Raw genomic sequence first — 27,659 nt, forward strand, 5'->3', positions numbered from 1 at the left:
CCCCACGGGCCTCACCCCCGCGGCCCCGTGGGCACCTTCCCCAGCTACCCCTGGGTGCTGTCCCCAACCCTCGTGGGCACCCCACCGCCACCGTCACCGCATCCCTGCGGGCGCCGTCCCCGGCTCCCGTGGGCACCGTCCCCACCCTGCCACGGGCATCGTCCCCGGGCCCGGGCGGGCACCGTCCCCAGCTCCCCCCTCCGGTACAGACCCCGCGACCCCTGCGGGCATCACCCCCTGTCCCCGCTGTCACGGCACCCCCGCGGGCACCGTCCCGGCCCCCCTCCCCGCGCACCATCTCCACCCGTCCACGGGCACCATCCTCGCCCCCCCGTCCCCGTCCCGTGGGGTGTGTATGTGTGTGTGTATGCGTCCCTTTCCCGCGGCCTCCCCCCCCCCCCCGTGGGTCCCCCCACGCGGGGGTCGGTGGGGCGGGCGCGGCGGGTGCAGGGAGCGGCTGCGGCCGGCGGAGGGGGCTGCGGCCGCGGCGGAGCGGGCGGGCGGGCGGCGCGGCGGGGCCGGGGGAGGAGCCAGGCGCCGTCGGCCGCCGCCGCCGCCGCCGCTGCGCCCCGCTCCGCTCCGCTCCGCTCCGCGCCCGCCGCCGCCACCGCCGCCGCCCAGGTACGGCCCGAGCGGGGACCCCGCCGCCCGCCCCCCCGTCGCAGCCCCGCTTGTTTACCGCCGGCCGCGGGGGGCCCCCCCCTCCTCGCCTCGGCCCCCCCCCCCCTCCCGCCCCGGGCGCCCCCGGCTGAGCCCGGGCGCAGTTCGGTGCGTGCAATAGTGGGGGGGTTGGGGGGGGGCGGCGGAGAAGGGAGGGGGGGACCGGGGGGAGCCGGGAGCCGCGGGGAGGAGTGGGGAGCGGCGGGGAGAGGGGGGGGGGGGTGGCCTGGCCCGAGCGCGCACCGGGAGGAAAAACACGGGTAAATATTTTTCTTGAAAAATCCGGGCGTTTGGCGGGGGGCGGGGGGCCCGGGGGGGGCCGCGTCCCGCCGTGGGGCCGGAGGGGGGGGGCCCCGCGCCGCTCCCCCCCCCCCCCCCGGCTGCTGCAGAGCGGGGCACGGCCGCTGCCCACCGCCCGCCACGCCACGCCACGGCCGGTGGGGGGGGGGGGAGAAGGAACGGACCCGGGGAGGGGGGGGGCCGAGCACGGCGGGCAGCTCCCCCGCCCGCCCGTAGCGCCGTGGCCCCCCGGCCCCGCGTCTGCTGCGTGGCCGTGGCGTGGCGGGGGCCCGTGGGCCCGGGCCGTGGCGGCGGCGTGGCTCTGCGGTGACGGGTGCGGGGCCGCGCCGTGGGCAGGTCGCGGGGCCGTGCCGTGGGCAGGCCGTGGCCCTATCGCGGGGGGGGTGGCGGTGGTGGTGGGTGCGTGGGGGGGCCGTGGCCGTGCCCCGTGGCCGTCCCCGCCCGCTCCCGGCAGCGGCGGCAGGAATGCCTGCGATTTTTTTTTTTTTTAATTTTTTTTTTATTATTATTTTTTTTCTGCGCCGGGAGCAGAGCGCGGGGAGGGGGGACGGGGGGGCGGTTCGGCCGCTCCCGGTTGGGGCGGGGGCAACGGGGAACGTCCCCGGGTGGGGTGTGGGGGGGGGGCTCCGGCCCCGCACCCCCGGGCTGCCCCCGCCGAGCGGGGTGCGGGGCGTGGCGGGGGGGTCCCCTCCCCACGGGGTGGGGGGGGGGCGCGGACCGCCGCTTTCTCCCCCCTCCCCAACCCCGGGAGGGGGCCGGATCCTGCCCGGGGTGCGGCGGTCCCGGTGCCACCGGCGGGGCGCGGGCTGCTCTCCCGGCCGGGCTCTGGTGCGTCGTGTCGTCCCCCCCCCCGCCCCGTGCGAAGCGGGGAAACTGAGGCAGGGCAGCCGCGGCCAAGGTCACCCCGGGACCGGCCGGCCTTGCCGTGGGCCTCCGGTTCGACGTCCCCCGCCGGCCCGGCCGAGGCGGCGGCCCCGCGCCGACCTTCAGCCGCGGCCGCCGCCGTGACCCCCGGGACCGCGGGGCTGACACCGCCGGCACCGGCCGCGGGGGGGGGCCGGGGCTGCGCCTCACCCCGCCTGACCCCCGTCGGCACCGGGGACCCCAGGGGGCTCCGGCGGGGCGGGGAGACGGGGAACCGGGGCCGGCGTGAGGCGCGGGCGAGCCCCGGTGGAACCGGTTTTAGGGGGGGGGGCTCCCCCGCCCGGGGGTCTTGGCGCAGGGTGGGGGCGCGGCGCATCCCCCATCCGTGCGGCTGCGTGTGTGTGTGTCGTCCCCCCCCCCGCAATGCTGGCTCGGGCCAGCGGCGGGGGTGGGGTGTCCCGGGCGGGGGTCCCCGTCTGACATCCCCCCCCCCACACCCGGCCGCGGCCGTGACCTTCGCGGGACCGCGGCGTGGCAGCCCCGCGGGCGGGGGTCCGGGGAAGGGAGGAACGCACGGTAAAGGCCGGGCACTCCCGGGGCTCTGCGGATAGGGGTGGGGGGGGTGCTGCGCCCGCACCCCCAATCCCCTTCCCATCCCGGGGGGGCGGCGGCGGCGGCTCCAGGAAGCGCCCCCCCCTCCTCCCCGCCAGCTCCGCTCCCCGCCCCGCCGCGCACTTTCCCGGGACAGCGAGCGCGGCTGCCGGCAAAGCCTGGAGCAGCCGCCGGGCCGGGGGTCCCAGCCCGCGCCCCCCCCCCCCCCCAATTCTCCCCCCCCCCCCCCCGGCCCCGCCGGACCCCGCGCAGCCGCCGGTGCGCGGTGGAGCGCGGGGGCGGGGCCGGACGCCTGGGTCCCCTTCCAGGCGGGGGGGGGGACGACGGGGTGGGGGGAGCAGGAGGAGGCGGAGGAGGGGGGGGGGGATGCGGTGAAGGCGAAGGCGGGCGCGGGCAGGATGCCCGGGGCCCCGCGCAGGCTGGATGCGGGCGGGGGGGGGGCGCGGGTGGGGGACGGGACCCCCCGGGGCGGTGTCACAGGGAGGTGACCCCGTCACTGCGGACCCTCGGCCGGGCAGGGTCCGGTGGCCGCGGGGACCGTCCCCCGTGTCCCATCCCCGGGTGGGACGGACACCCCCCGGACGGGCTCGGTGCCGGTTCCCGTGTCCCGCCGTCGGTGCTGACCCCGGGCACTTCGTGGCCAGGTGACGGCCGCGTCCCCCCCGCCGTCAGTGGGGCCCCCGGGGAGAGAACCCAGCACCCCCCCCCGCGTCCCGGTGCACGTGAACTGGAGCCCCCGATTTAGAAACATCCCCATCCCCGTGCCAAGCTCCCAGCGCTGAGAATAGCTCCCCGGCGTCCCGGCACAGCCTCCCCAGGGACGGGGGCACCCCACGGGGCTCGGGACCCGCAGCCACCCCAGCGAGCTGAGACCGTGGGCACTCGGCACACGCCAGGTGCCCGGGGGGGGCCCCGCTGGGCATCCTTTGTGGCCAGGAGGAGCGGGCGGCACAGGGATCCGGTCGCGTCCTGCCGCGCTGGCACGAGGGGCACGGTGCTGGGGGAAGTGGCACCGTGGCTCTTCCTCTGCCGAGCAGCTCCCCGCCGGCGGCCCCACCGGGATGGGGAAACCGAGGCACGGCTGAAAGCAGCCAAGCAGGGTGGGGGGAGCAGAGCCGGGGCCGCTGCCTCGTCCCGGCCGCGCGCTCGGGTGCTGCGGCAAGTAGTGACCGGCGTGGCCTCAGTTGGACTTAACAGCACCGAGAGTCCCTTGGGGTTCGTGGTGGCTGCGGGGCCAGGCAGGGGTCGGGGTCGTGGCACAGGTCTCCGCAGCGGCGATCCAGGACCCGTCGGAAGCACAAGGCCGCGGCGGCCTGCATGTGCCCGGTCAGTGCCGGGGCAGGTCACCGTCCCCGTGGCCGCCTGCCCTCGCTCAGGTGGTGGTTTCCGTGAGCCGCCGAGCCACGGGGAGGACGCGGACCCGGGCTCGGCCAGCCCGTACCGTGGCACAGCCCGGACCCCCTGTGTGTGGGGAGCGGGCACCACGCGGGTCCCCCGTGGCACAGGGTGGGCTGCCCTGATGTCAGGCTCATGGCATCCCCCGCGCTCAGGCTGCCCAGCTGCTGCACATGCCTGGGATTCCTGCAGCCTCCCGGCACGCCAGCCCCGCCACGCACTGCCATGCGTGCCCCACGGCACCGGGCACCCTGTGGCACTAGGCACCGCGTGGCACTGGGCATAGGGTGCCACACAACCGGCAGAGGTGTGGGGTGAGCATATGGCACCGGGCGAAGACACGTGCGCGGCACCGGGCGCAGCAAGCACACATGGGCACCGGCGTGTGCCGGGTGCCGCCAGCCGTGCCACGGCAGGTGCTCCCACGCTTGGCCACGCTCCCATGGCACTGTCCTGCCAGCCGGTGCAGCCAGGGTTTCTCTGGCTGGGGCAGAGCGGTGCTGCCCCGGCGTCTGCCGTGCCGCTGCCTGCACAGCCGGGCATCGCGTGCCGGTGTCCGGCGAGCGTGGGGCTGGCGGGTCTGCCCGCGGCACCCTGCCCCCAGCCCGCGCTAATCGCGCTAATTGGCACCCTGGCTAAAGCGCTTAGGCCCTCACCTCCCTGACCCAGCTGGCAGCTGGGCGGGGGGAGGGGGCACCCGGGACCCCCGGAGTCCATCTGTCTCGGGGGGGCAGGGACACCGACGGGTGTCCCCGTGGGGCCTCCCCGGTACCCGGCACCCGTGTCTGGCTGCGTGGAGGCGGCCGGTGCCTTTGTGGAGGGCTGTCCCCCAGGCTGCGGTCCCCGTCCCAGGGGGGTCCCCGGGGGTGGCGTCCCTGGGGAGCGGGGTGCTGGGTGCCCCCCGCGGGGTGAGGTGGCTCCCGCCGGCGGCCCAGCCCTGGACTTTGCCCCCAGGTTGTTTTCCGTCGCCTGCAACCACCCGACTCAGCAGAAACGCTCCCCTGGGCGTGGGGCTGGGGCTGGGGGGGGTGCAGGGTGGGGGCCCCCGCCGGCTGCCGCCCCGCTCCCACCCAGCCCCGCACCTGGTTGGGGAGGCGCGGGTTGGGGTGCCGCCTGGCACAGGGAGCCGTGCGGGGGACTGAGACCCGACCGCACTCATCGCACGTGTCCCGCGGGAGGAGGAGAGCCGCCTCCCGTGTCTGTCTGTCTGTCTGTCTGGGCCGCCCCAGCGCACCCAGGATTCCTCGAGCGCCGGTTCCTGGAGCGGCATCGCGGGCTCGGCCGGGCGCTGGGTGCCGGCGATCCCCGGGGGTGTCGGCGGGGGCTGACGGGGACGCTCGCTGGCGCGGGCGAGCCCCGACTTAGCGGCGCTCAGCCCGGGCTTTACCCTAAGCCCCTCTAATTCGATACCGCTCGCCGGCCAGGCCGCCCCAGCGGGGAAACTGAGGCAGCGGCGGCCGAGCTCACGCCGTTGCCGTGTTTTGGAGCGCCCTGCGTCCCGGCCCGTGCCAGCTTCGCCGTGGCGGCGATGCGCCCCGGCCCCCACACGTGCACCGAGCGGGGTCGGGGCTCTGCTGGCGCGCGGGGTCCCGGGGGAAGGGGGGGTGGGGGGCGGCGGGGGGGCCGGTGCCCGGCGGGGCCGCACAGCCCTGGCGCGCTGCCAGTGCCTATACTTGGAAGTCTCCGCGCGCGCCGTTCCCATATGGAACAAACATTTGCTGCAGCCCCCGGCCGCACCGCCCCAGCTCTATAGGTACCGCTGGCGGCCGGCCCCAAAGCCTGGCCTGGAGCTGTGGTGAGGAGCCCCGGCCCCCCCCCCCGAGCTCCCCGAGGTGGGGAGAGGACCGGGGGGATCGTGGGGTGCCCTGCGGTGCCTCGGTTTCCCCGCAGAGGCGGGCGATGGACCCCCACCCCGGGGCACGTGCCTGGGGGTCCGCGGAGACCCCTCGTGTGACACCCCCCCCCCCCATGCATCACACGCGCCCATGGGTGGGGTGTCGACGTGCGCCCATGGGTGCAGCATCCCTCGCCCCCATCCCGATGCTGCCCGGGCATCCCCGGCTGGAGGGGGGCCAGGGGGCCGGACCGGGGCACCCCGCGGCGTGGGGGTGCCGGGGCAGAGGGGGGGTGTGGGGGGGGGATGGCCGGGCGCAGCCGAGCCCCGGCCGCTGCGTTTTAAATCCGCCGGAGGAATTTCTGCCGCGGCCAAGACAAACGTGACCTACTTTCTGCCTGTCCCCGCACGGAGCGGAGGAGCCCGAGGGCCGGGCACAGCGCCCGGCACAGCCCCACGCCCCCCCCCCGGCGCGGCCCGGGGGCCCCCCGCACCCCCACGCACCCCTGTGCCGGGGAGGGTCAACAGCGGTTCACGGGGGGTGCTCGCAGGCGGGCCCCCCCCGGTCCCGCTGGGGTGCTGCGGGTGTTGCAGGGCGGGTGCTGGGCACCCATGGGGACGTGGAACCTGGGGCGGGGGGGGGTCTGCCGGGGTCGTGCTTTGGTTTCCCCATCACGGGGGTTTGCAGCCGTCGGGGGGCAGGGGGTGCCCCCGATGCTGCCCACGCCCTGGCCCCACTGTGCCGTGTCTTTGCCGCAGGAGAGCTCGCAGAGGAAGGATCGCCCGGGCCCCCCCCCCGGCCCCCCGGCGCCCCCCGCCCCGTAAGTCTCCCCCCCGGGGGAGGGGGGGGCACGCATGTGGCGAATGCGTTGGGGCTCAGCCTGGGCCCCTGGCGCAGCGTCTGGGGGGGCCGCCCTGGGCACCCCCAAGGCTCCCCCCACTGCTTGGGGGGGGCCCCCCCGGCCCTGCCCCACGGCTGGGTGCGGCACCCGCTGTCACCCGCGCGTGTGCCTGTCCTTCCCCGCCCACTCACACAGCCCTGCACACCCATGCACGCTCTCGCACACCCACCCGTGCACACTCTCGTGCAACCTGGGCACGCTCACACGCCCTGCACGCTCTCGCCCAGCCTCGCACACCCGTGCACGCTCTTGCACACCCGTGCACGCTGTCGCACTCCCCGCACGCTCTCGCCCAGCCCCGCGTGCTGTTGCACGCACCCTGCAGGGCCTGGCTCCCTCCACGTGTTCTTGCACGTCCCTCGTGCTCTCGCCCAGCCCTGCGCGCCCTGCGCGCCGTCGCACGCTCCGCACGGCCTTGCACACCCTTCACGCTCTCAACCCAGCTCTGCTCGCTCCTGCACGCTCTCGCACGCTCCACGTGTTCCCGCACCCCTCGCGTGCTCTCACCCAGCCCCACGTTGCGGTGCGAGCTCCCGGGGGGGGGGCCGCCCAGGTCTGCAGCCCTCGGCCCCCCCTCACCGGGGGTCCGGCTTCAGCCGCGGTTTGTCTCGGCAGGGTCCGGCCAGGGATGCTGCGTGGAGCTGAGCACTGAAGCGGGCGCCATGGGGCGCGCATCGTAGCCCCCCGCCGTGGCCCCCCCGCGCGTGGCACCGGTGGCAGAGCCCACTCGGTCGGTGCTGAGCGCTCCTTGATGGAATTGCGGTGAATGGAACAGAAGCCCAGCACCCTGGACCCGCTGTCGGAGCCAGAGGACACCCGGTGAGCCCCCCGCCCCGTGCCCACGCCGGCACTGCTGCCGCAGCCCCCTCGTCGCATTGTCCCTCGTGTCCCCACACCCTGCGCGCGCTGATGCCCTGCGTCCCCCTCCCCGTGTGTCCCTGCGTGGCCGCGTCCACGTCCGTGCCCTGCGTGGCCCCATGCCCTGCGCATCCTCGCGTGTCCCCAAGTGTCCCCGTGCCCAGCGTGTCCCCATGCCCGACATGTCCCCGTGCATCCCCGCGTGGCCGTGTAGGTGTCCATGCCCCATGCGTCCCCGTGCATCCCCGCGTGGTCATATAGGTGTCCATGCCCCACGCGTCCCCATGCCCCGCGTGTCCCCGTGCATCCCCGCGTGGTCATATAGGTGTCCATGCCCCACGCGTCCCCATGCCCCGCGTGTCCCCGTGCATCCCCACGTGGCCGTGTATGTGTCCGTGCCCCACGCGTCCCCCTGCGTCCCCACCTCCCGGGTGTCCCCGTGCCCTGTGTGTCCCATGTGTCCCCGTTCCCCGGGTTCCCCCCCCCCGTGCCCCGGGTGTCCCCCGCGCGTGCCCATGCCCGTGTGTCGTCCCCCACTCGTGCCCGTGCCCCCGCGGGGACCTCTCCCAGCCGCCCCCTTCCCCGGCCGGGGCCCCTCGGGCCACCCTGTCCCGGGGCTATTTCGGGAGGGCCACCCGCTCTCACGTGCCCCGGGGGGAGCCAGCCCCGGGGTCACCTTGGGCTGGAGCCCGGGACCCCCCCGCGCCGGACCCCGGCGGGGGGGTGGGGGGGAGCTGAGGGGTCGCCCCTGGGTGCGGGACCCCCCCCCCCTTCCCCAGCCCGACCCGCAGGTGCCCATCCCCGTGGCGTCGGACCCCCCCCCGGCCCGGCCGTGCCAGGCGGCTCCGCCAATGGGCTGGTGCCGTGCGGGCGAGGCGCGGACCCCCGCCGCCCGCCATTGGCTGAGCCCCTCTGATGTCACTTCCCCGCTGAGCCAAAAGGACATTTTGTCTTTGACTGTAAATGAGCCCCTCCCCCACCCTCCCCTCCCCCAGCCCTTCCCTGCCCCTCCCCCACCCTCCACCCCCTTCCCTTCCCCTCCCCCACCCGACACCCTTTCCCTTCCCCTCCCCCCCTTCCCTCTCCCCCTCCCCCCCCCCCGTATCCCCCCCCCAGCCCCGGCTCAGCGCCCCCCGGGCGATGCCGTGTCCCGGGTCGGGGGTCCCCAGGGGTGTCGTGTCCCGTGTGTCCCCCCCCGCCACCCCCATGGGTCCGTGTCCTGGCACCCCAGTGCCGTGACCCCACACGTGGCATCGCCCCTGCCCCCCCCCCCGGGACCCCCGGGTGAGGGGTGCCCACCACCTCCCAGCTGCGGGTGGGGGCCGGGGGTGCGGGGGGGGCCGGGGGGTTCGGTCCCAGCCCGGCCCCCTCCCGCAGGTGGCTGGATGGCAAGCGCAAAAGAAAGAGCAGCCAATGTTTGGTGAAGAGCAGCATGTCAGGTACGGGCTCCCCCCCCCCGGCACTGCCGGGCACCCCCGGGCCCCCCCAGGCACCCCGCGTCCTCACCGGGTTCCGCGGGCACCACGCGTCCTGCCTGCATCCCACGGGCACCCCACGTCCCTGCTGGGTCCCCCAGACAACCCATTCTCCTGGCCCCCCCTCAGCACCCCACATCCCTGCTGGACCCCACTGGGTCCCCCCGGGCACCCCATGTCCCTGCCGGGCACCCCCGTGTCCCCTGGGCACCCCACGTCCTCAGCAGGTTCCGCGGGCACCACGCAGGCACCCCAGGGTGCCCCGGGAACCCCACATCCCTGCTGCGTCCCCCAGGATCCCCTGGCCACCCCACTCCCCTGGCCACCCCCCCAGCACCCCACATCCCTGCAGGGTCCCACGGGCACCCCACGTTTCTGCTGGACACCCCACGTCCTCACGGAGTTCCGCAGCCACCACGCATCCTGCCTGCATCCCACGGGCACCCCGCGTCCCTGCCGGGCACCCCAGGGTCCCCCGGGAACCCCATTCTCCCGCCCCCCCCCCCCAGCACCCCACATCCCTGCCGGGTCCCACAGGGTCCCCAGCACCCCACATCCCCACCGGGACCCCGAGCACCCCGTGTCCCCGTGGGGTGCCCGTTCCCCTCCCGCACCCCGTGGCCGTGGGTCGAGGCGGTGCTATCGGGACCGGCAGCACCCTGGGGTGGGAGATAAGGGGGGCCCGGCCGGGCGCTGCCCCCCCAGCCCTGCCCCATTCCCCAGCGGGGAGCGGCCGGCGCCGGCGGGATCCTGCCGGGCGGGAGGAGGGGCCGCCGGAGGGACCCAGGCGTCCGGCTCCCAGCCCATCCCCCCCCCAGCACCCCTCCCCGCTCTGGGTGGGGGGCGAAGGACCCCGGGTCCCCCCACATCTGGCACCCACAGTGCACCAGGGTGGGCTCTCGGGGCCCCCACGCCTGGGTTCGCTCCATCCCGGGGGGACGTCGGGGTGCCGGGGATACCGCCCGTTCGTGGTGGGTGCTCCGTGCCTCAGTTTCCCCGTGAAGCTAGTGATGGGGGGGGGGTGTTGGGGGGCTGGTCCCCGGGGCTGCCAGGCTGGGGGATCCCAGACAATAGCGGGGACAGTGGGCCATTGTGTGCCGGGGGGGACGGGGACACCCCCCCGCAGCCGGCTGGGGAGCCGGATAATGGGAGCTTTATTGCTGCGGGGGGCTCGGGCAGCTCCCCCCCAGCCACCCCCCCAGCTTTTAACCCTTCCCGTGCCGGGGCTGCCCGCAGCAGGGCGGGGGGCGGTGGCGGGGCCGGGGGCAGATGCTGCTGCAGGGAGAAACTGAGGCACGGGTTGGGGGGTCGCGGCGGCGGGGCGCGCCGGGGGTCCCTGACGCGCGGCGCCCCGCAGGGTACATCCCTAGTTACCTGGACAAAGATGAACAGTGCGTGGTGTGCGGGGATAAAGCCACCGGCTACCACTACCGCTGCATCACCTGCGAGGGCTGCAAGGTGAGAGGGCAGGGGGTGGGCGGGCAGGGGGTGGGCAGGGGGGCCGACCGGGGCTCACCCCATCGTCTCCCACCCCGCTGTCCCCAGGGCTTTTTCCGTCGGACCATCCAGAAGAACCTGCACCCCACTTACTCCTGCAAGTACGATGGCTGCTGCGTCATCGACAAGATCACCCGCAACCAGTGCCAGCTCTGCCGCTTCAAGAAGTGCATCTCCGTGGGCATGGCCATGGACCGTGAGTGGAGGGGGGGGCACCTGCTGGTGCGGTGGGGATGGGTTGGGGTCCCGGCACAGCCCGTGGTGCCGTGGGGCGGGCTGCTTGGTGCAGCTGCAGGAGCAGGTTTGGGTGCCGGGCATGGGGGGGGACCACACTGCAGCCGCGGGGTCGGGATGCGTGGCACACTGGGTGGGGGGTGCCGGCTGACGGGGGGGCTCCCGGCAGTGGTGCTGGATGACTCGAAGCGGGTAGCGAAGCGGAAGCTGATCGAGGAGAACCGGGAGCGGCGGCGGAAGGAGGAGATGATCAAGTCGCTGCAGCATCGCCCCAACCCCAGCGCGGAGGAGTGGGAGCTGATCCACGTGGTGACGGAGGCCCACCGCAGCACCAACGCCCAGGGCAGCCACTGGAAGCAGAAGCGGAAATTCCTGGTGAGGGCACGGGGCATGGGGGGAAGCCGCCACCGCCCCGGACCCCCCTCCCTGGCCGGTCTCAGCTGAGCACCCGCACGCTCGGTGCACGCATGGCAGGCAGCGCTCAGGGTGCCCCTGCACCGGGGGGGGGGGGGCGGTCAGAGCTGGGGGTTTGGGATGTCGCCCGGTGTCCTTGAGCTCGTCACCCCCAGAAGGGTTAAGGGGTGAGCGGTGACCGAAGGGGACAGCTGTGCCCTGCAGGGGTGGCCCTGGCCCTGGCGCCGGCGCTGGCACACAGCTCCCTCTCCTGGCTGCTGCCCTGCACCCAGCTCTGCCTCGGTTTCCCCCTGCCACGATGGGGGTCCTGGGCGAGGGGGGACACACACAAGGTCACACCGCACCCCCCAACCCCACCATCCGTCCCCGCAGCCCGAGGACATCGGCCAGTCACCCATGGCCTCCATGCCCGATGGGGACAAAGTCGACCTGGAGGCGTTCAGCGAGTTTACAAAAATCATCACCCCGGCCATCACCCGCGTGGTCGACTTTGCCAAAAAACTGCCCATGTTTTCGGAGGTAAGGGGGGGACCGGGGTGGAGGGGCGCTGGGGCCGGGGCTGCAGCAATTCCGCCCCCCCCACACCGCTGACGCCGTCTCCCCCCCTCCAGCTGCCTTGCGAAGACCAGATCATCCTGCTGAAGGGCTGCTGCATGGAGATCATGTCGCTGCGGGCGGCCGTGCGCTACGACCCCGAGAGCGAGACGCTGACGCTCAGCGGGGAGATGGCCGTCAAGCGGGAGCAGCTCAAGAACGGCGGCCTCGGCGTCGTCTCCGATGCCATCTTCGACCTGGGCAAGTCCCTCTCTGCCTTCAACCTGGACGACACCGAGGTGGCCCTGCTCCAGGCCGTGCTGCTCATGTCCTCAGGTAGCGGCATCGGCGTTCGCCCCCGGGGCTGGTGAGGGGGGGAATGGGGTGGGCACCCCGGTGCCCAGTGCCTGGGGAACCATAGGGCGCGTGGGGTGGGCACCCCGATGTCCTAGAGGTGTGTTGGGCGGGCACCCCAATGCCCGGAGCCCCCAATGTCCTAGAGGTGTGTTGGGTGGGCACCCTGATGCCCGGAGCCCCCAGCATCTTGGGGATGCAAGAGGTGGGCACCCTGCTGCCCGGAGCCCCCAGCATCCTGGGGTGGGCACCCTGGGGGAAACTGTGCCCCACTGGCTTTGGGGGGGGAAATGGGGTGGGCAGCCCAGTGCCCTGGGGTGCATGGGGTTGGGCACTTTGATGCTGGGAGTCTTTGGTGGTGGGCACAGCTGGGAGCTCCCAGGGTGGGCACTGAAATGCCCGCTGCCCTGGGAGCTGGGGGTGCATGGGGTGGGCACCCGAATGCTCCCGGGCAGCTATGCCAGGCTGTGCTGGAGGAAAGTGGGGTGAGCACCCTAATTCCCAGTGCCCTGGGGAGCTGTGCCAGGCTGCATGAGGTGGGGGGGGGGGGGGATATGGGGTGAGTAATGTAATGCCCAGAGCCAGGGGGAGCTGTGCCAGTCTGGAAGAGGTGCAAGGCGGGGGCACCCTAATCCCCAGTGCCACAGCAGCCTGGGGGTACAAGGGGTGGGCACCCCAATTCCTAGTGCTGCAGCCAGGGGGTGCAAGGGCTGAGCACCTTAATCCTTAATGGTGCAGCCTGGGGGTGCAAGGGTTGGGCACCCCGATCCCTAGTGCTGCAGCTGGGGGGTGCAAGGGGTGGGCACCCCGATCCCTAGTGCTGCAGCTGGGGGGTGCAAGGGTTGGGCACCCCGATCCCTAGTGCTGCAGCTGGGGGGTGCAAGGGGTGGGCACCCCCATCCCAGCGCCCAGCAGCACAAGGCGCATGGGGCGAGCACCTCGATGTCCTGGGGAGCCGCGCCAGGCTGAAGGGGGTCTACGGGGCGGGCACCCCAACACCGAGAGGGGGTGCGTGGGGCACGCAGCCTTGCGGGAGGACGAACCCCCGCCCTGGACGCCCGCCTCCCTGTGCCCGCAGACCGGACGGGGCTGATCTGCGTGGAGAAGATCGAGAAGTGCCAGGAGACGTACCTGCTGGCCTTCGAGCACTACATCAACTACCGCAAACACAACATTCCCCACTTCTGGCCCAAGCTGCTGATGAAGGTGACGGATCTGCGGATGATCGGCGCCTGCCACGCCAGCCGCTTCCTGCACATGAAGGTGGAGTGTCCCACCGAGCTCTTCCCCCCCCTCTTCCTCGAGGTCTTCGAGGACCAGGAGGTGTAGGGCTGCCACCCCCTTCCCCCCCCTCCATGCCCCCTCACCCCCGCTCCGCGCCCCCCCCCCCCTTCGCCCCCCAAATTTTTCTTATCCCTGCCCCCCTCCTCCCAGGGGCGAGGGCGGGGGGATGCTGCGCCCAGGGTGGGGGTCCCGCCGTGCCCCCCACGGCTGCCGCCCCCCGCCGCCCCCCCGCGCCCCAGGACTTGACGAATTTTGTTTGTTTGCACAGGGAAGGGCCCCGACGGTCGAGCGTTTCCTTTATTGTCCTTCTCTTCTTAGATTATTATTTTTTAAGCATTTATTTCCCTCCCTGAGAGGCTAAAATATTAAACTAACTGCACTTTGGAAGGAGAGGAGGAGGAGGAGGAGGAGGAGGAGGAGGAAGAGCAGAGCAGAGGAGAGGAGAGGAGGGGGCTCTGGGCTGCACAGGGAGATGCTGCCCCGGCCGGGGGGGCCACGGCCACATGCACTTTTGGCCGGGCAGCGGCGCGGGGGCGGGGGGGGGGGGCCAGGACCCCCCCCCATAGCGGGGTGGGGGGCATGGGGGGCACAGCGGCGGCGAGGGGGACCCCAGCCCATAGGGGCGCGGGGCTGGTGGACACCCCCCCCCCAGCCCACTGGCCTCTGGGTCTGCCCCGGCTGGGGTGGCCCCCCCTGCCCCGCACACTTGTTCCCCCCCCCAGATTCGGGGCCAGATTCGGGGCTTTGGTTTTCTCTGTCTTTTTTTGGGCTGAGAGGAGATGATTTTGTGCCAAGCGCCGGCGGATGGTGGGCGCTGCGGGACGCCGGGGGGGGGCCGTGGGGACCCGCTGCGGCCGCCCCCCCACACCCCCACCTTTTCCGTTGTCCTTTTTTTGTTGTTTTTTCCCCTCGTCCTCGTGGGTTTATTTGTCGTGTCCGTCAGGAGTTGCAATGGCCCCAGAGGCGCCGGCGGGGGGGGGGGGCAGCGGGTGCCCCCCCGGGACCCCGCACAGCCCCCACTGCACTACTGCCCCAGCCCCCTGGCAGCAGCACTTTGGGGGGGCTGCACCCCCCAACTGCCCCCCCTGCTCTGGGGGGGGGGCCAGGCTGCGGCGGGGGCCGGCGGGGGGCTGGGGGGGGGCCAGGGGTCCCGGCTTGGCAGGGGGCAGGGCTGCAGCGGGGGCACCCGGGAATGGTTTTATCACCTTTTTCCCCCCCAATTTAGGTTTGTGAATTTTTTCTTACCTCAGGCGGAGGCCGAGGGGGGGCGCGGGCCGGGGGGCGGCCGGCGAGGCAGGCAGCCTGCCGGGGCCCACCTAAGCTAATATATATATATATATATAAATATATATAAAATATATAATTTTTGTAATTAAAAAAAAAAATCTTTTTACGGGTCGTTTAAAAGCAGAAATCCCAACACGAGACACTTCCCCCCGCCACCCTGGGCACAGGGGGCCGGGCCGGGCTCCCCACCACACCCCGGCCCCCCGCCACGGGGGTCGTGTCTGGGGACCCCGCCAGACCCCCTGCAGCCGGGTCGGGGGGGGTGCAGTGGGGCCATGGCGTGGCAGGGCCGTGGCACCCGTGGGTGCCCTCACGGCCGGGGTGGGGGGGTGTCACGGTGCCCTCGGCCCCTCGCAGCAAGGCCAGCTTTGCACTTGGTGCAAAATGTCTTAAAACTCTCACCCCGGGTGTCCGGCACGGGGTTGGGGGGGGGGGGTCCCGGCGTGGCCCCCAGCGAACACGGCTGCGCCGGCACCGGCGGCGGGTTGTGCAATAGGAGCTGGTGCCGGGAAACACTAACGCCAGCGCTGGGGGGGCACAGGGTTTGGGGATTCACACGCCACCCCCCCCCCCCCACCGGCAGCACCGGCCCCCGCCGCCCGCGGTCACGCTGAGCCCTGCCCCGCGCGCCGTCCAGCGCCGGCCTTAACACGTGCCTTCGGGCTGCGGGCAGGGGCCGCGCGACGCCGGCGTGCCGGCCACGCGTGCCGGAGCGACGCCGGTGCGGCGGCGGTGCCGGTGCGGCGGCCGTGCCGTGGCCGCGCCGTGCCCGTGCATTCCCGCGCACGGTCCGCGAGATGCCGCGCGCTGCCCGCGCTCGCTGCCCGCCCGCGTGGCAGGGCGGAGCTGTCGCGGGATGTGTCTTAAGCAGCAAAACGTGACCCCCACGTAGCCGGGTGGGCCCCCCGGGCGGCAGCACGGTGCCCTGGGGCGGCTCGTCCTGGGGGGGCACAGCCCGGCCCCCCGCCCCGCTGGCCAGCATGCCCTCGCCCTCGCACTCCCCCCGCGCCGCTCCTTCTCGTCTCCGTCTCGCGTCGCCATCGCACGTCCAGCGTCGGCCCCGGCTTTGCCGGGGGGGCAGAACCGGTGCCCCCCTGCCTTCCCCCCCCACTCCCCCCCGCCACCTCCCCCGGGCCATCCCCGTCCCCGTGTCCCCCGTCCCCCCCAAGCACATACCTCATGGCTCCCGGAGCTGCCCCTGCTCGGGGCCGCGTCGAGCCCAGCCGGCACGGCTCGGCACGCCCCGGCATGGCTTGGCACAGCCCGGCGCGGGGTCCCCCTACTATGCATGGTGCCGCGGTGGCGGCGGGGGCCGCGGCCGGCGTCGCTGAATGTAGGGCGCGGGACGGGGGGGCCGCTGAGCTCCGTGACAATCACAGTCTGTGACGTGCGATTTTAAACCCTTTTGTGTTTTGGTCAGGATTTTAAAGAAAGATATTTTTATGGTAATTGTTGCTGGTCTATTTTACTATATATTTATGTAATAAATATATGATGAAAAAAAAAAAACAACAACCAAACCCAACCAAACCCACCCACACAGCTCGGCTGGATCCGGCCTCTGCTTTCCACCGCTGGCTGCCGGAGTGGGGGGGCTGGGGCGGGGGAACCCCCCTGGCGCTGCCAGCGGAGCCGTGGGGCAGATGCCCAACTGGAGGAGGGGGGGGGTGTGTGTGTGCTGGCATCCCAGCGCCCACCTGGGGAGTGCAGCCCCCCGGGAGTCCAGCGGGTGCCATGGGGTTTGTGCTGCCCGTTGGGGGGGGGGCTCGTGTGTCATTCCCCCCCCGGCTGCGATGCTATGTACAAGGGTGGTGGGTGCGCGGGGGGGTCCCTGGGGTCCGTGGGGGCCCTACTGGGCATCGATGCGGAAGGAGAGCAGCTTTTCGGAGTGGAGGTTGTTGAGGGTGCGCAGGTCCGGCAGCTTCAGCAGCAGCTTGGTGAACCGCGACGTCTCCGCCGGGTGCGTCTTCAGCACGAGGGCGCGCAGGGCGCGGATCAGCGTCTCCTGCAACTGCTCCACCGACGCCGTGTCCTCCATGCCGGAGCGGTCTGCGGGGACGAGGCGTCAGCAGGCGGGCAGTGACACCCGCCCCCCCCCCCCCGCACCCGAACGCCCCCTCCCCGCGTCGCCCCGGCTCCCACCTGCCGAGACCAGGACGACGGCGGTGAAGAGCCCCAGCTCCTCGTCGGTGAGGTCGAGGGCGCTGAGCTTCTCGCTGAACTCGAACATGGAGCTGAGCAGGTCGCCCATGCCCATGCCCCACAGCTCCTCCAGGCTGTACTTCGTCCGGCTCATGAACGTCACCGTCTGCTCCTTCACGTCGAACAGCGAGGCGAAGCGAACCATCAGCACCTGCGGCACACGCGGCGTCAGCGGGACGGGGTTAACCGTGCCGCGCCGGGGGGCATCCTGCAACGCTGGGGGCTACCGTGCAATGCCACGCTCCGTGCCGTGGCTCCCACGCTGTGGGCTACCATGCAATGCCACGCTCCGTGCCGTGGCTCCCACACTGTGGGCTGCTGTGCCGTGCCGTGGGCACCGTACGATGCCGTGCTCTGTGCCACAGCTCCATGCTATGGGGCACCGTGCAATGCCGCGGGGCACTGTGCCAGTCCATGGGGCGCTGTGCCAGGCTGTGGGGCATCATGCAATGCCGTGGGGCATCGCACAATGGCATGGGGCTCCATGCCACGCTCTGGGGCGCTGTGCCCATGCTGTGGGGCTCCACGCCAGTCCACAGGGCACCGTGCAATGCTGTGGGGCACTGCACGATGCCGTTAGGCTCCGTGCCTGTACGTGGAGAGCCATGCAGTGCCGTGAGGCACCATACAATGGCATGGGACTCCGTGCCATGCTCTGGGGCACCGTGCAATGCTTTTGGGGTACTGTGCCCATGTCATGGGGCTCCATGCCAGTCCATGGGGCAACATGCAATGCCATGGGGCAGCGTGCCAGGCCATGGAGCACTATGTGGTGCCGTGGGACTTCATGCTGGGCCACAGGGCACCGTGCAATGCCACGGGGCACCGTGCCCTCCGTCGAGCCCTCGCTGTCCCGGGACGTACCTCGAAGGTGCCGGCTTTGAGCAGGGTGACCTGGTCGTGCTGGGAAAGGGCCTGGAAGCCGGGAATGTGCTTGGCGAACTCGACCACCTCGCGGACGGCAGGGGTGAAGCTGAGGGAGAAATCCTCCCAGATCTCCTGCACCGAGCGCCCGCTGCGGCCGGGCAGGTGGCTGTTCATGGGGCAAGCCTGCGGGCGACGGCACGGCTCAGCCCGGCACCGTGGGGCTCCCCCAGCCCCGCCGCCACGGCACGGACAAGGCGATTAGTGCGATTAGCGGCTAAAAATACCCGGGAGAGGGAGCGGGAGCCCCCGGGCGCTCACCGGCAGGACGTCCTTGGTGCCACGGGGCCAGGGGCAGCCCCGCGCCGGGGACTCGGGGTAAGCGGGGGGGCAGAGCCGGGGCTCGGGGGGGCCGGGAGCCCAGGCGGGGGGCGCGTCCCAGCGCAGGAGGCCGTTCTCGCAGGCCGGGGGGGGTCCCAGCTTGTCGTGCGCGTAGACGAAGATCTCCTTGTGGGCCTTGGCCACCTGCGCGATGACGTCCTCGGTGGCCCCCCCGGGGCTGGGCGAGCGGGGGGGCGTCAGCTGCTGGGGGAACTGGGAGAAGCAGGCGGGGGGGGCGAGCGGCGGGGGACAGGGGGGCGGCGCGCGGCCCCCGCCCGGCGCTGGACCCTCGCCGGGAGCGGGCATCATCCCCGGCGGGGCGCTGCCCATGCCGCTCATGGCGCTCTGCATCTCCGCCAGCATCCGCTGCTTCTCCCGCTTGGGGATGCGCCCGAAGCGCACCGCTGCGGGGGACATCGGCGTTAGCGGGCAACCCGGGCACGCCGACACCCCTCCCACCCCAACCCTGCGCGATGGGGGACCGGGGGCTGCCGGGAACGCGGCTGCATCCCTACGTCGTGGCTTGGAGGGGACGCATCCCTGGAGCACGTGGAAGGGGGCACGTGTCCCACAGGGCACCCAGTGCGGGCAGGGGGACCCGATGCTGGAGGGGACATACAGCCTTGACCATGGGGGGGGACCCATCCCGGGAGGGGGACACGCAGCCCTGGGCACCGGGGATCGCACCCGGAGGGGATGTACAGCACCGAACATGGGGTCCCCGGTTCTGGGGTGCCCCCGGGGGGGCCGGGGCTGAGCTCACCATCACGGGACATGCCAACCAGCAGGCACTTCTTGAAGCGGCACTGCTGGCAGCGGTTGCGGTTGATGCGGACGATGGAGCAGTTCTCGTTCTTGAGGCACTTCTTGTACTGGATGTTCTGCTGGATGCTGCGGCGGAAGAAGCCCTGCGGGGCCGGGGGGGTGTCACTCAGGACCCCCCCCCAGCACGGCAGGGGCTCTGTGCTACCCCGGCCCCATCCCCGGTACCTTGCAGCCCTCGCAGGCGTGGACGCCGTAGTGGAAGCCGGAGGCAACATCCCCGCAGACCTTGCAGAGCAGCACCATCCCGTTCAGCTCTGCGGAGGGACGGGGGTGAGCGGGGCCCCGGGGTGCCCACCAGGACATGGGGAGGAGGACCACCCGCCACCCCCCCTGCCCACCCCACTCACTGGTGACGGTGCTGCCGGCTTTGCTGGGCGAGCTGCGGCGTCGCTCATCCACGGGGACCTGCTGCACCCCGGGGAAGTTCACCGAGGAGCCGTACGATGATGAGGAGGAGGAGGAGGAAGAGGAGGATGAAGGGGAGCCGTCCTCACGGGGGGCCAGCGAGCCCCCGCCGTAGGCGCGGGAGTCCTGGAGGGAGCCGGTGGGCGACGGGGGAAAGTAGGTGGGGAAGGGCTGGGAGCCCGACTGGGAGCTGCTGTTGGAGCTGTCGCTGCAGAGCGAGACGGGGCTGGTGCGGTTGGGCGAGGTGCCGCTGGAGCCCACGTAGCTGATCACGCCGCCTGCGGGCAGAGCAGCAGGGCCACACATGCACCGAGCTGCACCGGGCTCAGCCTCTCCCGGCCCAGAGGGGACCCCAAAAAGTAGATCGCAGCCCCGGGTGGGGTGGGTGGGGGGGGTCCCCAGGGAAGCACCCCGGATGCATCCCTGCCCCGTAGGCGTCCTGCTGCACCGTGGCCGCACGTGTGCTGCCCTCCCTGAGTCAGGCAGGGTGCCTGCCAGCTGCCACGAGTGCCGGCCCCACGTGGGACGGGGACAGCCGGGTTGCCCAGGTGCGTGCCGACTGGGAACACGGGCACAGCGCCCCGGAAGCGCCCGTGGGAGGAATGCGGGCCGAGAACCCGTCAGAGGTGTAACCGGGAGGTCACGGCAGTTACAGCCACCGGCTCCGGCCCCGTGCCCGTGGCACAACCCGGCTCCCAGCCCCACAGATCCAGAAGGACCCCCACAGTGAAGCCCCTGCATGGCACCGGGGGGGGGTACAGCGCAGCCCCCTCAGCTGGGGGGATGCAGACCCACCGCAGGGCTGCATTAAAGGGCAGAGGCTGGGGAGGCTCTCCGTGGGAGAACCCCACAAAGGTGGGGACCAGCGCCGGTGCTGTGCCCACGGCCAGCCCTGGCAGAGGTCACAGCCCCCCCCCATTCATTCCCCCCTGCCACCCCCACCACCACCACGCACGGGGCAGGGGCAGCAGCACCGGGACATGGCTCCGGCTGAGTCCGGGACACGTGGAGGGCGACGTTGGGGACACACGGGATCGCCGGGGCCACGTGTCTCCTGCCGCACACGGTGCCGCTGGCACGGATGCCATGAGCCGGAGCCAGCCTGCCACCACCAGCCACCCCCCTCACCGAGCCACCTCTGAAGGGGGTCACCGAATTGGGGACAGTAGGTCCCGTACCACCACCCCCCCCAAAAATTGCAGCTCCTGGGGCCCCCCCAGCTGCTGGGACACCAAAACACTGGGGGGATTCCCCCCCCCGAAGCCCCGGGACCCTCCCAAAGAGGGGATCCTGGGGCTTCGGGGGAGGGAATCCCCCCTAAGGGGCTGCACCAGGACAGAGGGGCCATTCCTGACCCCGCAGCACCACGACCCCCTGGGGACCCCCCCCAAAAGCAGCCGCTCCGCAGCTTCCCCCCCCCCCCGCCAGCTCAGGCGGCCTCACGCCGCCGCCCCACGTGCTCGAGCCGCACGTGGCCTCCCGCGGTCCCGCCCCTTCACGCTTTGCCCCGCCCCCTCTCATCCCATTGGCCTATCGCGACGCCCCGCCCCTTCTCGTTGCCCCGGAGACAGCCCCAACCCCGCCCTCCCCTTCCCGCGTTGGAAAGGGCGAGTGGAACGCGGCGTCCCCGCTTCCGGGTGTGACGTCACGGCGACAGGAGGGGGGGCAGAGATGATGTCATGAGGCGACCAATGGGCGGGGGCGGGGCGGGGCTGCGGGGAAAACAAACTCCGCACGTGGCAGCGGCGGGGAGGGGGACACGTGCCGGGGAGGGGGGGGGGGGGCACCGCCTCCGTTCGTGTGTGTCGTTCCCCCCCCCACACTCCCCGCTTCTCCCGGTGCGCGTCCCCGCGCGGGTCCCCCCAGCACGCGAGGCTCCGCCTCCGCCGCCCACGGGCTGCCCGGTCCCCGCTGCCCCGGTCCCGGCGCTCTCCCCTTCGGTCCCGGTGTCCGGGCGGCCCCGCTGCACCGATCCCGGTTTTCAGCCTTCCTACACCCTCACCCCCCCCCCCCCACACACACACAGACCCTCCGTGTCCAGCGCACCCCGGCGTTCGGGACTCCCCGGTCCCGGTCTCCGTCCCTCCCGCCCCGGCGACCGGAGCGAGCCGGTGCCGGCGTTCAGGTCGTCCCGGTCGTGCGAGACGTCCCGGTGGCGACGCGCATCCCTCCCTCCCGGGGACGCCCCGGCCCCGCTGCCCGATCCTTACCCCGCTATGCAGGACCGCCCGGTCCCGGTAGGAAGGAGCCCCGTTCCGGGATGCGGTCCCGGTGCGCATCCTGCCCGCCGGGGTGTGCGGGACACCCCCCCCGGGTCCCGGTGTCCGGCCCCCGCCGATTCGCGGTCTCAGCGCGCAGCCCCTCGCCGCGGTCCCGCTGCACCGACCCCGACTCCCGTCCGGTTCTCGGGACCGCTCCCGGTGCCGGTGCCCGTACGCTCCCGGCGCGCACGCCCGCGGGCGAGAAGCGGAACCGGGGGAGGGGGGGGTGAGGGAGAGGGTCGGGGGGGCGGTGGTCGCTCCGGCGGGGCACTGACCTGTGCTGCCGGTCTCGGGGGCGGCCATCCTCGGGGCGGGGAGCGGGGTCGGGGCGGGGGGGGGGGGGGGTTGTCCCGGGAGCGCCCGTCCCGGCTCCGCCGAGCCTCCCGCAGCCGAAGAGGCGGGGAGGGGTGTCGGGGCTGGGGGGGGGGGGTGGTAGTGGTGGTGTGGGGGGTGTGGGGGTGGGCAAGGGAGCCGAGGCGAGGGGAGCCGCGCCGAGCCGTGCCGCGCCGCCGCCCGGCAAGGGCTGTTGTGCGCCCGCCGCCCGCCCCGCCGCCCGCCCGGCACCGGCCGCGGCTGCGCACTGGGCCGCACGCGGCGCCGCCGCCTCCCCCATGTGATTCCCGGGGAGAGCCTCGTGCCCCAGTGACACACTTTCCGCCGGCGGCCCCGGCCCCGCGCCGTGACAACGGGGAGCACCCCCACACCCCCCCCCGGGCACGACGGGGGAGACCCCCCCGCAGCGGGGCCGTCTATTCAGCCCGCGGGGACCGGCACCGGCACCGGGACCCGGACCGGCAGCGGGACCGGCCGCTGCGGCGGGGACACCGGGGCGCAGCACTCGGCGCTCCGGTCGCGCTGCACGGCACCGGCGCTGGGGACGCGGGGGGACGCTTGTCACCCTGCACTGCGTGGTGCCTGCACGGGGAACACCCAAGCACGGCACTGTCCCCTGCGCTGGGGACAACGGGGTGCAGCACTTGGCACCCTTGGCACCTTGCACGGCACAGTCCCCTGCACTGGGGACAACTGGGTGCAGCACTTGGCGCCCTTGTCACCTTGCACGGCACAGTCCCCTGCACTGGGGACAACTGGGTGCAGCACTTGGCACCCTTGTCACCTTGCACGGCACTGTCCCCTGCACTGGGGACAACTGGGTGCAGCACTTGGCACCCTTGTCACCTTGCATGGCACAGTCCCCTGCACTGGGGACAACTGGGTGCAGCACTTGGCACCCTTGTCACCTTGCACGGCACAGTCCCCTGCACTGGGGACAACTGGGTGCAGCACTTGGCGCCCTTGTCACCTTGCACGGCACAGTCCCCTGCACTGGGGACACCGGGGGACACCCGTCAGCCTACACAGCATGGTCCCCGCACAGAGAACACCCAAGCACGGCACTGTCCCCTGCGCTGGGGACACCTGGGTGCAGCACTTGGAACCACTGTCACCTTGCATGGCACCATCCTCTGCGCTGGGGACACCCAGGCACAGCACTGTCCCCCCTGTCACCTTGCATGGCACCGTCCCCTGCACCAGGGAGACCCAGGCGCAGCACTGGCACTGTCCCCTGGGGACACCTGGGCACCCATGTTACCCAGTACAGCATGGTCCCTGCACTAGGAACACACAAGTGTCCCTGTCACCTCACATGGCACCGTCCCCTGCACTGCGGACACCCAGGTGCAGCGTGACACCAGCACCGCAGGACCCCCTGCACCAGGGATGCCTGTGCACGGCACAGCAGCGGCACAGCCCCTGGCACAGCCCCAGCACACACCACAGCGCGGCACAGCCGGACCCCTGCCCAACTGGCCAAGGCCAGCTCTCTGCTGTGCCTCTCCCTCTCCATCCATGCCCCCCCTGTCCAGCCCCTGCCTGTCCCCAGTGCCACCGGGGCAATTCACTGCCTGCGGCGGGTGCCCGGTGTGGCACGTGCCTGGCAGCTGCAGCCCAGCTTGGCCCCGCTCCCGGCTGCCGCAGGGGCTGCAGCGAGGTGCTGTACCCGGTGCCGTGGTGCCAGGATGGAGCCACCGAGCAGATTTGGGTCATGGTGCCGGGGCCAGCCCTGCCCGGCGGCACTGGGGTCTCTGCGGATGCTCGTGGCCCTGGGCAGGGAGGGTTTCAGGGGTGCCAGCACCCTACTGGGTGCCACGTGCCGGCTGCTGCCCTGGCCCCCAGCCAGGAGAAGGTGCAGAGCACGGATGTGCCAGCGCCGGGAAATCCTCGGAGCTAATCCCACAGGAGGGAAGGCCTCGGATGCCCTGCCTGCGCCGGGAGCCTGTGGGGCGCCCGGGGGGACACCAGAGCTCTGTGCCCCAAGGAACCCCTGGTGCCAGCGCCAGTGGGTGCGTGGGGCTGCTCCTTGGCTGCGGGCCCCCAGGGACCCCTGCTGAGTGCTGGGGCTGCTTCCAGTTTGCGGAGCACCCTGCGGCACTGGGGCGGTGGGGACACCCCGTCACCCCGCAGGAATTGTCCTCGCCCTGAGTCACCAGGCGGTTGCGTGGTGCCATGGCCACGCTGCAGCCGGCACCTCCGGCGCAGAGAAACCCCGGCAGCTTCCAGAAGGATGTGTGGCACCAGGCTGGCATGGGGGCCAGCGGACCTGGGGAGATGCCGGCCCCAGGGCCGGGGGGCCCTTGCTGCCCCATCCCTGCTCCCAGCAGCGCAGCCATGCTCGGCTGTGCCCTTGTTGCCCCGAGCGTGCAGGTGCCACCGGCCCCATGCGGCGCCTCGTTCCCCTCCTGGCACGTTCCTGGGCCGCGGCAATTAGCCGTGACTCAGCCACTCATCTCGGTTCAGAAAACAACCCTGCGCACGGCGCTGCGGCACACGGCACGGAGCCGGCCCTGTACAGGGATCCTTGGCCGGACCTGGCTGCTCAGCTCCCCCGGGGGTCCCCAGGATGGTTGAGGGGCTGGGAGGGATGAGATAAATCCCATGGGGTCCCCCCATGGGGTCCTGCTGTGGGGTCCTGCTGTGGGGTCCCGCTGTGGGGCTGGGACCCCAGCACAGCAGGTCGGTGTGAGGGTGCTGTGAGCAGGGCCCCCAGCCTGGGTGCAGCCGGGACATCCCGGCAGCGGGACAGGGATGGTGGCCAGGGACGATCTGTGGGCAGCAGGGCTGGGGTGACGGGGCCACCAAAGCCACCGGGATGGCGGGGTGCTACAGCTGTGCATGTGCCTGCTGTGCCCTGCGCCGGACCCTCAGCAGTCCCACGGCCGAGCTGTCCCGGGGACCCTCCCAGAGCCCGGAGCTGTGCCCTGGGGGGGCTCCCTGCGGGTCCCCGTGCACCCCAACATGGCAGTGCCCATGCTAACCAGTCCGTGGCACAGACGGGGCACCTCAGCCCCCCCCTCTCTGATTGTCACGTGCCGCCGCGCTCAGGCACCAGGTGAGCCCTGCTTGGCAGCAGCGGGGGGACACGTGCGCCCATGCCCCCTCCCGTGCCATGCCCCCCCCCCCCCAGCTGCACCCCCTCCGCCGTCCCCGGCCTCCCACTGCCACGTCCACCCAGAGGGTCTGGCTCCGGCCCCCTCCCCTGCAGCAAGCACCCCGCTGCTCCCCAGGGACAAGGAGGCAGCTGAAGAATCGTCTCCCGGTGCCAGGGAGTGGGCGCGAGGGCCGGCGGCCGCGTGCCCCGGTGCCCGGGTTGCCGGCGGTGCCGTGCGGCGGTGCCACGTGACTGTGCGCTCCGCTTGCCGGTGAACGCCTGCGTGCAAAGGGATTTATTTTTACTCCAGGCTGGCCGGGTTGTTTACCTTGTTGTACCTTTTCCAGGAAAAGGGGGGGGTGTCTCTGCCAGGGACGGGGGTTTCTTCCTGCCTGTCGCTCCCCCTCCCCAAGCTGGGCACTGGGGGTCTGGCAGGGTGCAGACCCTCCCCCCAGCACTGCAGCCTCGGCACCCACCCGTGCTTGGACGCCCTCCAAACGCACTGTGGGGCTGCAGGATCCCTGTGGGGTTGAGGATGCCATCCTGTGCCATCCTGTGCCTCAGTTTCCCCAGCCATAGGTGTGATGCTGCAGGGGGGGACAACCAGAGCTGTCGGGGTCTCACCCCGCTTGCGGGGTCCCGCATCCTTGAGCCCCCCTTTCGTCCCCACAGGGTCCCACTGACGGCAGCGGGTGGGAGGGCAGGAGCCCTGGTGCCGCTGCGGAGTGCCAGGCAGGGCTGGGTGCTCCAGGTTTTGGGGTGTTTTCCTGCCATGCAGCAGCAGATCCGTGGCTGAAAAGCAGAGCGCAGCCCTGGCTCGTCCCCACGGCTCTTGGCTGGGGCTGACAGCTCTGCGCTGCCAGGACTCGCCTTTCCCCTCCCCGCGGAAAGGGAAAAAAAATCAGGTAAACAAGGCAGGCCTGGCTCAGGGAGGGAAGGCGGGGGCACCCCACGGCAGGCAGGGGCACCCCAACAGTACCCCGGCACCCGGGGATGAGGCAGACCTGGGTTGGGGGGCAGAGACCCCGGGAGGTGCAGGGTCTGGGGATGCAGGATGCAGGGGTGCAGGGAGGAGCTGGATCTGGGGGTGCAGGGACCCCAGGGCAGGATCCGGGGGTGCAGGGGTGCACAGATCCGTGGAGGTGCAGGATTTAGGGGTGCAGCCGGGTGGGTGCATGGACTCAGGGATCCAGGGATGGTGCAGGGTGCCCAGGGGGGTGCAGGATCTGGGGGTGCAGGGACCCCAGGAGGGTGCAGGGACCCAGAGATCAGGAGGACGCTGGGATATGGGGGTGCAGAAGGGGGGGCAGGAGCCCTGGGAGAGGGGGGCACCCCAGTGTGTTCACCGTATGGGGTGGCTCGGGACACCCCCACATGGGGAGCAGCTGGGGTGGGTGGGGGGCACCCCCGTGGCCCCTGCCTGCAGGGTGGGGCTGCGGCAGCGCTGGCCCCCCCCCTCGCCCGCACCCCTCCCAGCCGCGGCCCCATAAATCTCATGCGCTGATGTTTGTGTTCTCGTTGCAGCGCCACGGCCCCGGATCCCTGAACCGCCGAGAGAGGGGGGGGCATGGGCAGCGCCAGGGGCCACGGGGACTCCTTCGGCCTCACAGACCCCCCCCACCCTGGGCACGAACGATGGGGAACCCGCGCCCCTTTCCCACGCCTCCGTGGCCCCCTCTTCGGCCTTCCCGAAACACGGCTCGGCGGGAATGTGGGGCAGCCCCCAGCAGCACCCGACCCCACGGGGGACACGGCAGCCGCGGGCTTTGGGGCACCGGGCCGGTTGGCGTCTGTGCCAGCCCATGTGAGCGGGCGCTCCCCTCCTCCTCCTCCTCCTCCTCCTCCTCTTCTTCTTCTTCTTCTTCCTCCTCCTCGGGTGCAGGGAGCCCTCTCCATCCCAGCGAGCTGGTTGCGGCGTCACGTGGCGCTGGCATGTGAGCCCTGCTCCATTTTTAGCCCCAGCAGCCCTCCCTGCGCGGCGGCCCTGCTGCAGAGCCATGTGCGGGCGGGCGCCCGGCCGGCACGTGGGCCTGCCGCAGCGGGGACCGGGTGCCGGGAACCCCTCGGTCCAGGCCGGCGCGGCCGCGCGTGGGCGAGCGTGGCCGGTCGGGCGCGCGTACGAGGACGGCCACGCTCCCGTGCACGCGCGTGTGCGCGCGCGGCGGGAAGGCACGGCCGTCCGTAGGGTTTGGCGCGACACACGGCACGGCGGCGGCGGCGAGAGCCGAGGGGCTTCCCCTGCACCGCACCGTGGGGTGGTGGCGTTGCCACCGTGGCCCGGCCGCCGCGGCGGAGGGGGACCCTGCGACTCGCGGGGGGCTGCTGTGCAGGGGTTTTGGGGGGGGGACACACCCCACTGTGTGTGTGTGTCCATGTGTGTGTGTCCCCCCCCCCGTGAATACAGCTCTGCGGAGAACCATGTCCCCCACGTGTCCCCTGCGTGTCACCGGCACGTGCCCTGCGTGTCCCCAATGTCATGGCCCTGTGTGCTGCGGGGGGGGGTGTTTGTTCATCGCGGGGGGGGGGGGAATGCTCTGTGTGTGTGTGTGTGTGTGCATGCGTACGTGTGTGCGCTGGGGCTGCAGTATGGGGGGGGGCGCGTGTGCGTGTGCGTGCAGTGGGGCTGCAGTGCCTGCAGGGTGCGCGTGTGCCTGCAGTGGGGGCTGCGGTCCCTCACTGCGGGGGGGGGGGGGGCCATGCGTGTGTGTGCGTGTACGTGTGCATGTGTGTGCTGGGGCTGCAGTCTCTGCGGGGGGGGTGGTGTGTGTGGGGGGGTGTGCATGCACT

The 27,659-nt window shown here is 72.5% G+C and overlaps 2 protein-coding genes across 3 annotated transcripts; one reads left to right on the plus strand and one right to left on the minus strand.

Moving 5' to 3' along the window:
* The first annotated feature begins 502 nt into the window (after positions 1-502).
* On the plus strand, positions 503-14,122 carry THRA (thyroid hormone receptor alpha). 2 transcript variants are annotated; one of them, XM_075036515.1, is made up of 10 exons: positions 503-621; positions 6,425-6,486; positions 7,164-7,386; positions 8,803-8,864; positions 10,258-10,358; positions 10,446-10,593; positions 10,801-11,006; positions 11,418-11,564; positions 11,657-11,915; positions 13,012-14,122. In XM_075036515.1, exons 3-10 carry the CDS (start codon positions 7,334-7,336, stop codon positions 13,260-13,262), a joined length of 1,227 nt encoding a protein of 408 aa, XP_074892616.1. In that variant the 5' UTR covers positions 503-621; positions 6,425-6,486; positions 7,164-7,333; the 3' UTR covers positions 13,263-14,122. The 2 variants fall into 2 exon arrangements, with proteins under 2 accessions (XP_074892616.1, XP_074892615.1); XM_075036514.1 differs by having other exon boundaries at positions 7,183-7,386.
* Positions 14,123-15,952: 1,830 nt separating this feature from the next.
* Positions 15,953-21,953, minus strand: NR1D1 (nuclear receptor subfamily 1 group D member 1). The gene is made up of 8 exons (XM_075036513.1): positions 21,718-21,953; positions 19,124-19,459; positions 18,942-19,030; positions 18,715-18,859; positions 17,892-18,355; positions 17,571-17,756; positions 16,647-16,857; positions 15,953-16,553 (listed from the first exon to the last, which is right to left on the minus strand). Exons 1-8 carry the CDS (start codon positions 21,743-21,745, stop codon positions 16,354-16,356), a joined length of 1,659 nt encoding a protein of 552 aa, XP_074892614.1. The 5' UTR covers positions 21,746-21,953; the 3' UTR covers positions 15,953-16,353.
* Positions 21,954-27,659: the final 5,706 nt, after the last annotated feature.

This window comes from Buteo buteo, chromosome 9 (genome assembly GCF_964188355.1).
Source record: "Buteo buteo chromosome 9, bButBut1.hap1.1, whole genome shotgun sequence".
Classification (NCBI taxonomy): Eukaryota; Metazoa; Chordata; class Aves; order Accipitriformes; family Accipitridae; genus Buteo; species Buteo buteo.

Bases quoted from the DNA above. Each gene is read 5' to 3' on its own strand.
- THRA (XM_075036515.1), top strand. From the start codon at position 7,334: ATGGAACAGAAGCCCAGCACCCTGGACCCGCTGTCGGAGCCAGAGGAC. The intron at 8,865-10,257 runs GTACGGGCTCCC...GGCGCCCCGCAG, and splicing joins GGTGAAGAGCAGCATGTCAG to GGTACATCCCTAGTTACCTG. The intron at 11,007-11,417 runs GTGAGGGCACGG...CCGTCCCCGCAG, and splicing joins AGCAGAAGCGGAAATTCCTG to CCCGAGGACATCGGCCAGTC.
- NR1D1 (XM_075036513.1), bottom strand. From the start codon at position 21,745: ATGGCCGCCCCCGAGACCGGCAGCACAG. The intron at 18,860-18,941 runs GTACCGGGGATG...CCGGCCCCGCAG, and splicing joins ACGCCTGCGAGGGCTGCAAG to GGCTTCTTCCGCCGCAGCAT. The intron at 17,757-17,891 runs GTGAGCGCCCGG...CGTCGCCCGCAG, and splicing joins GCACCAAGGACGTCCTGCCG to GCTTGCCCCATGAACAGCCA.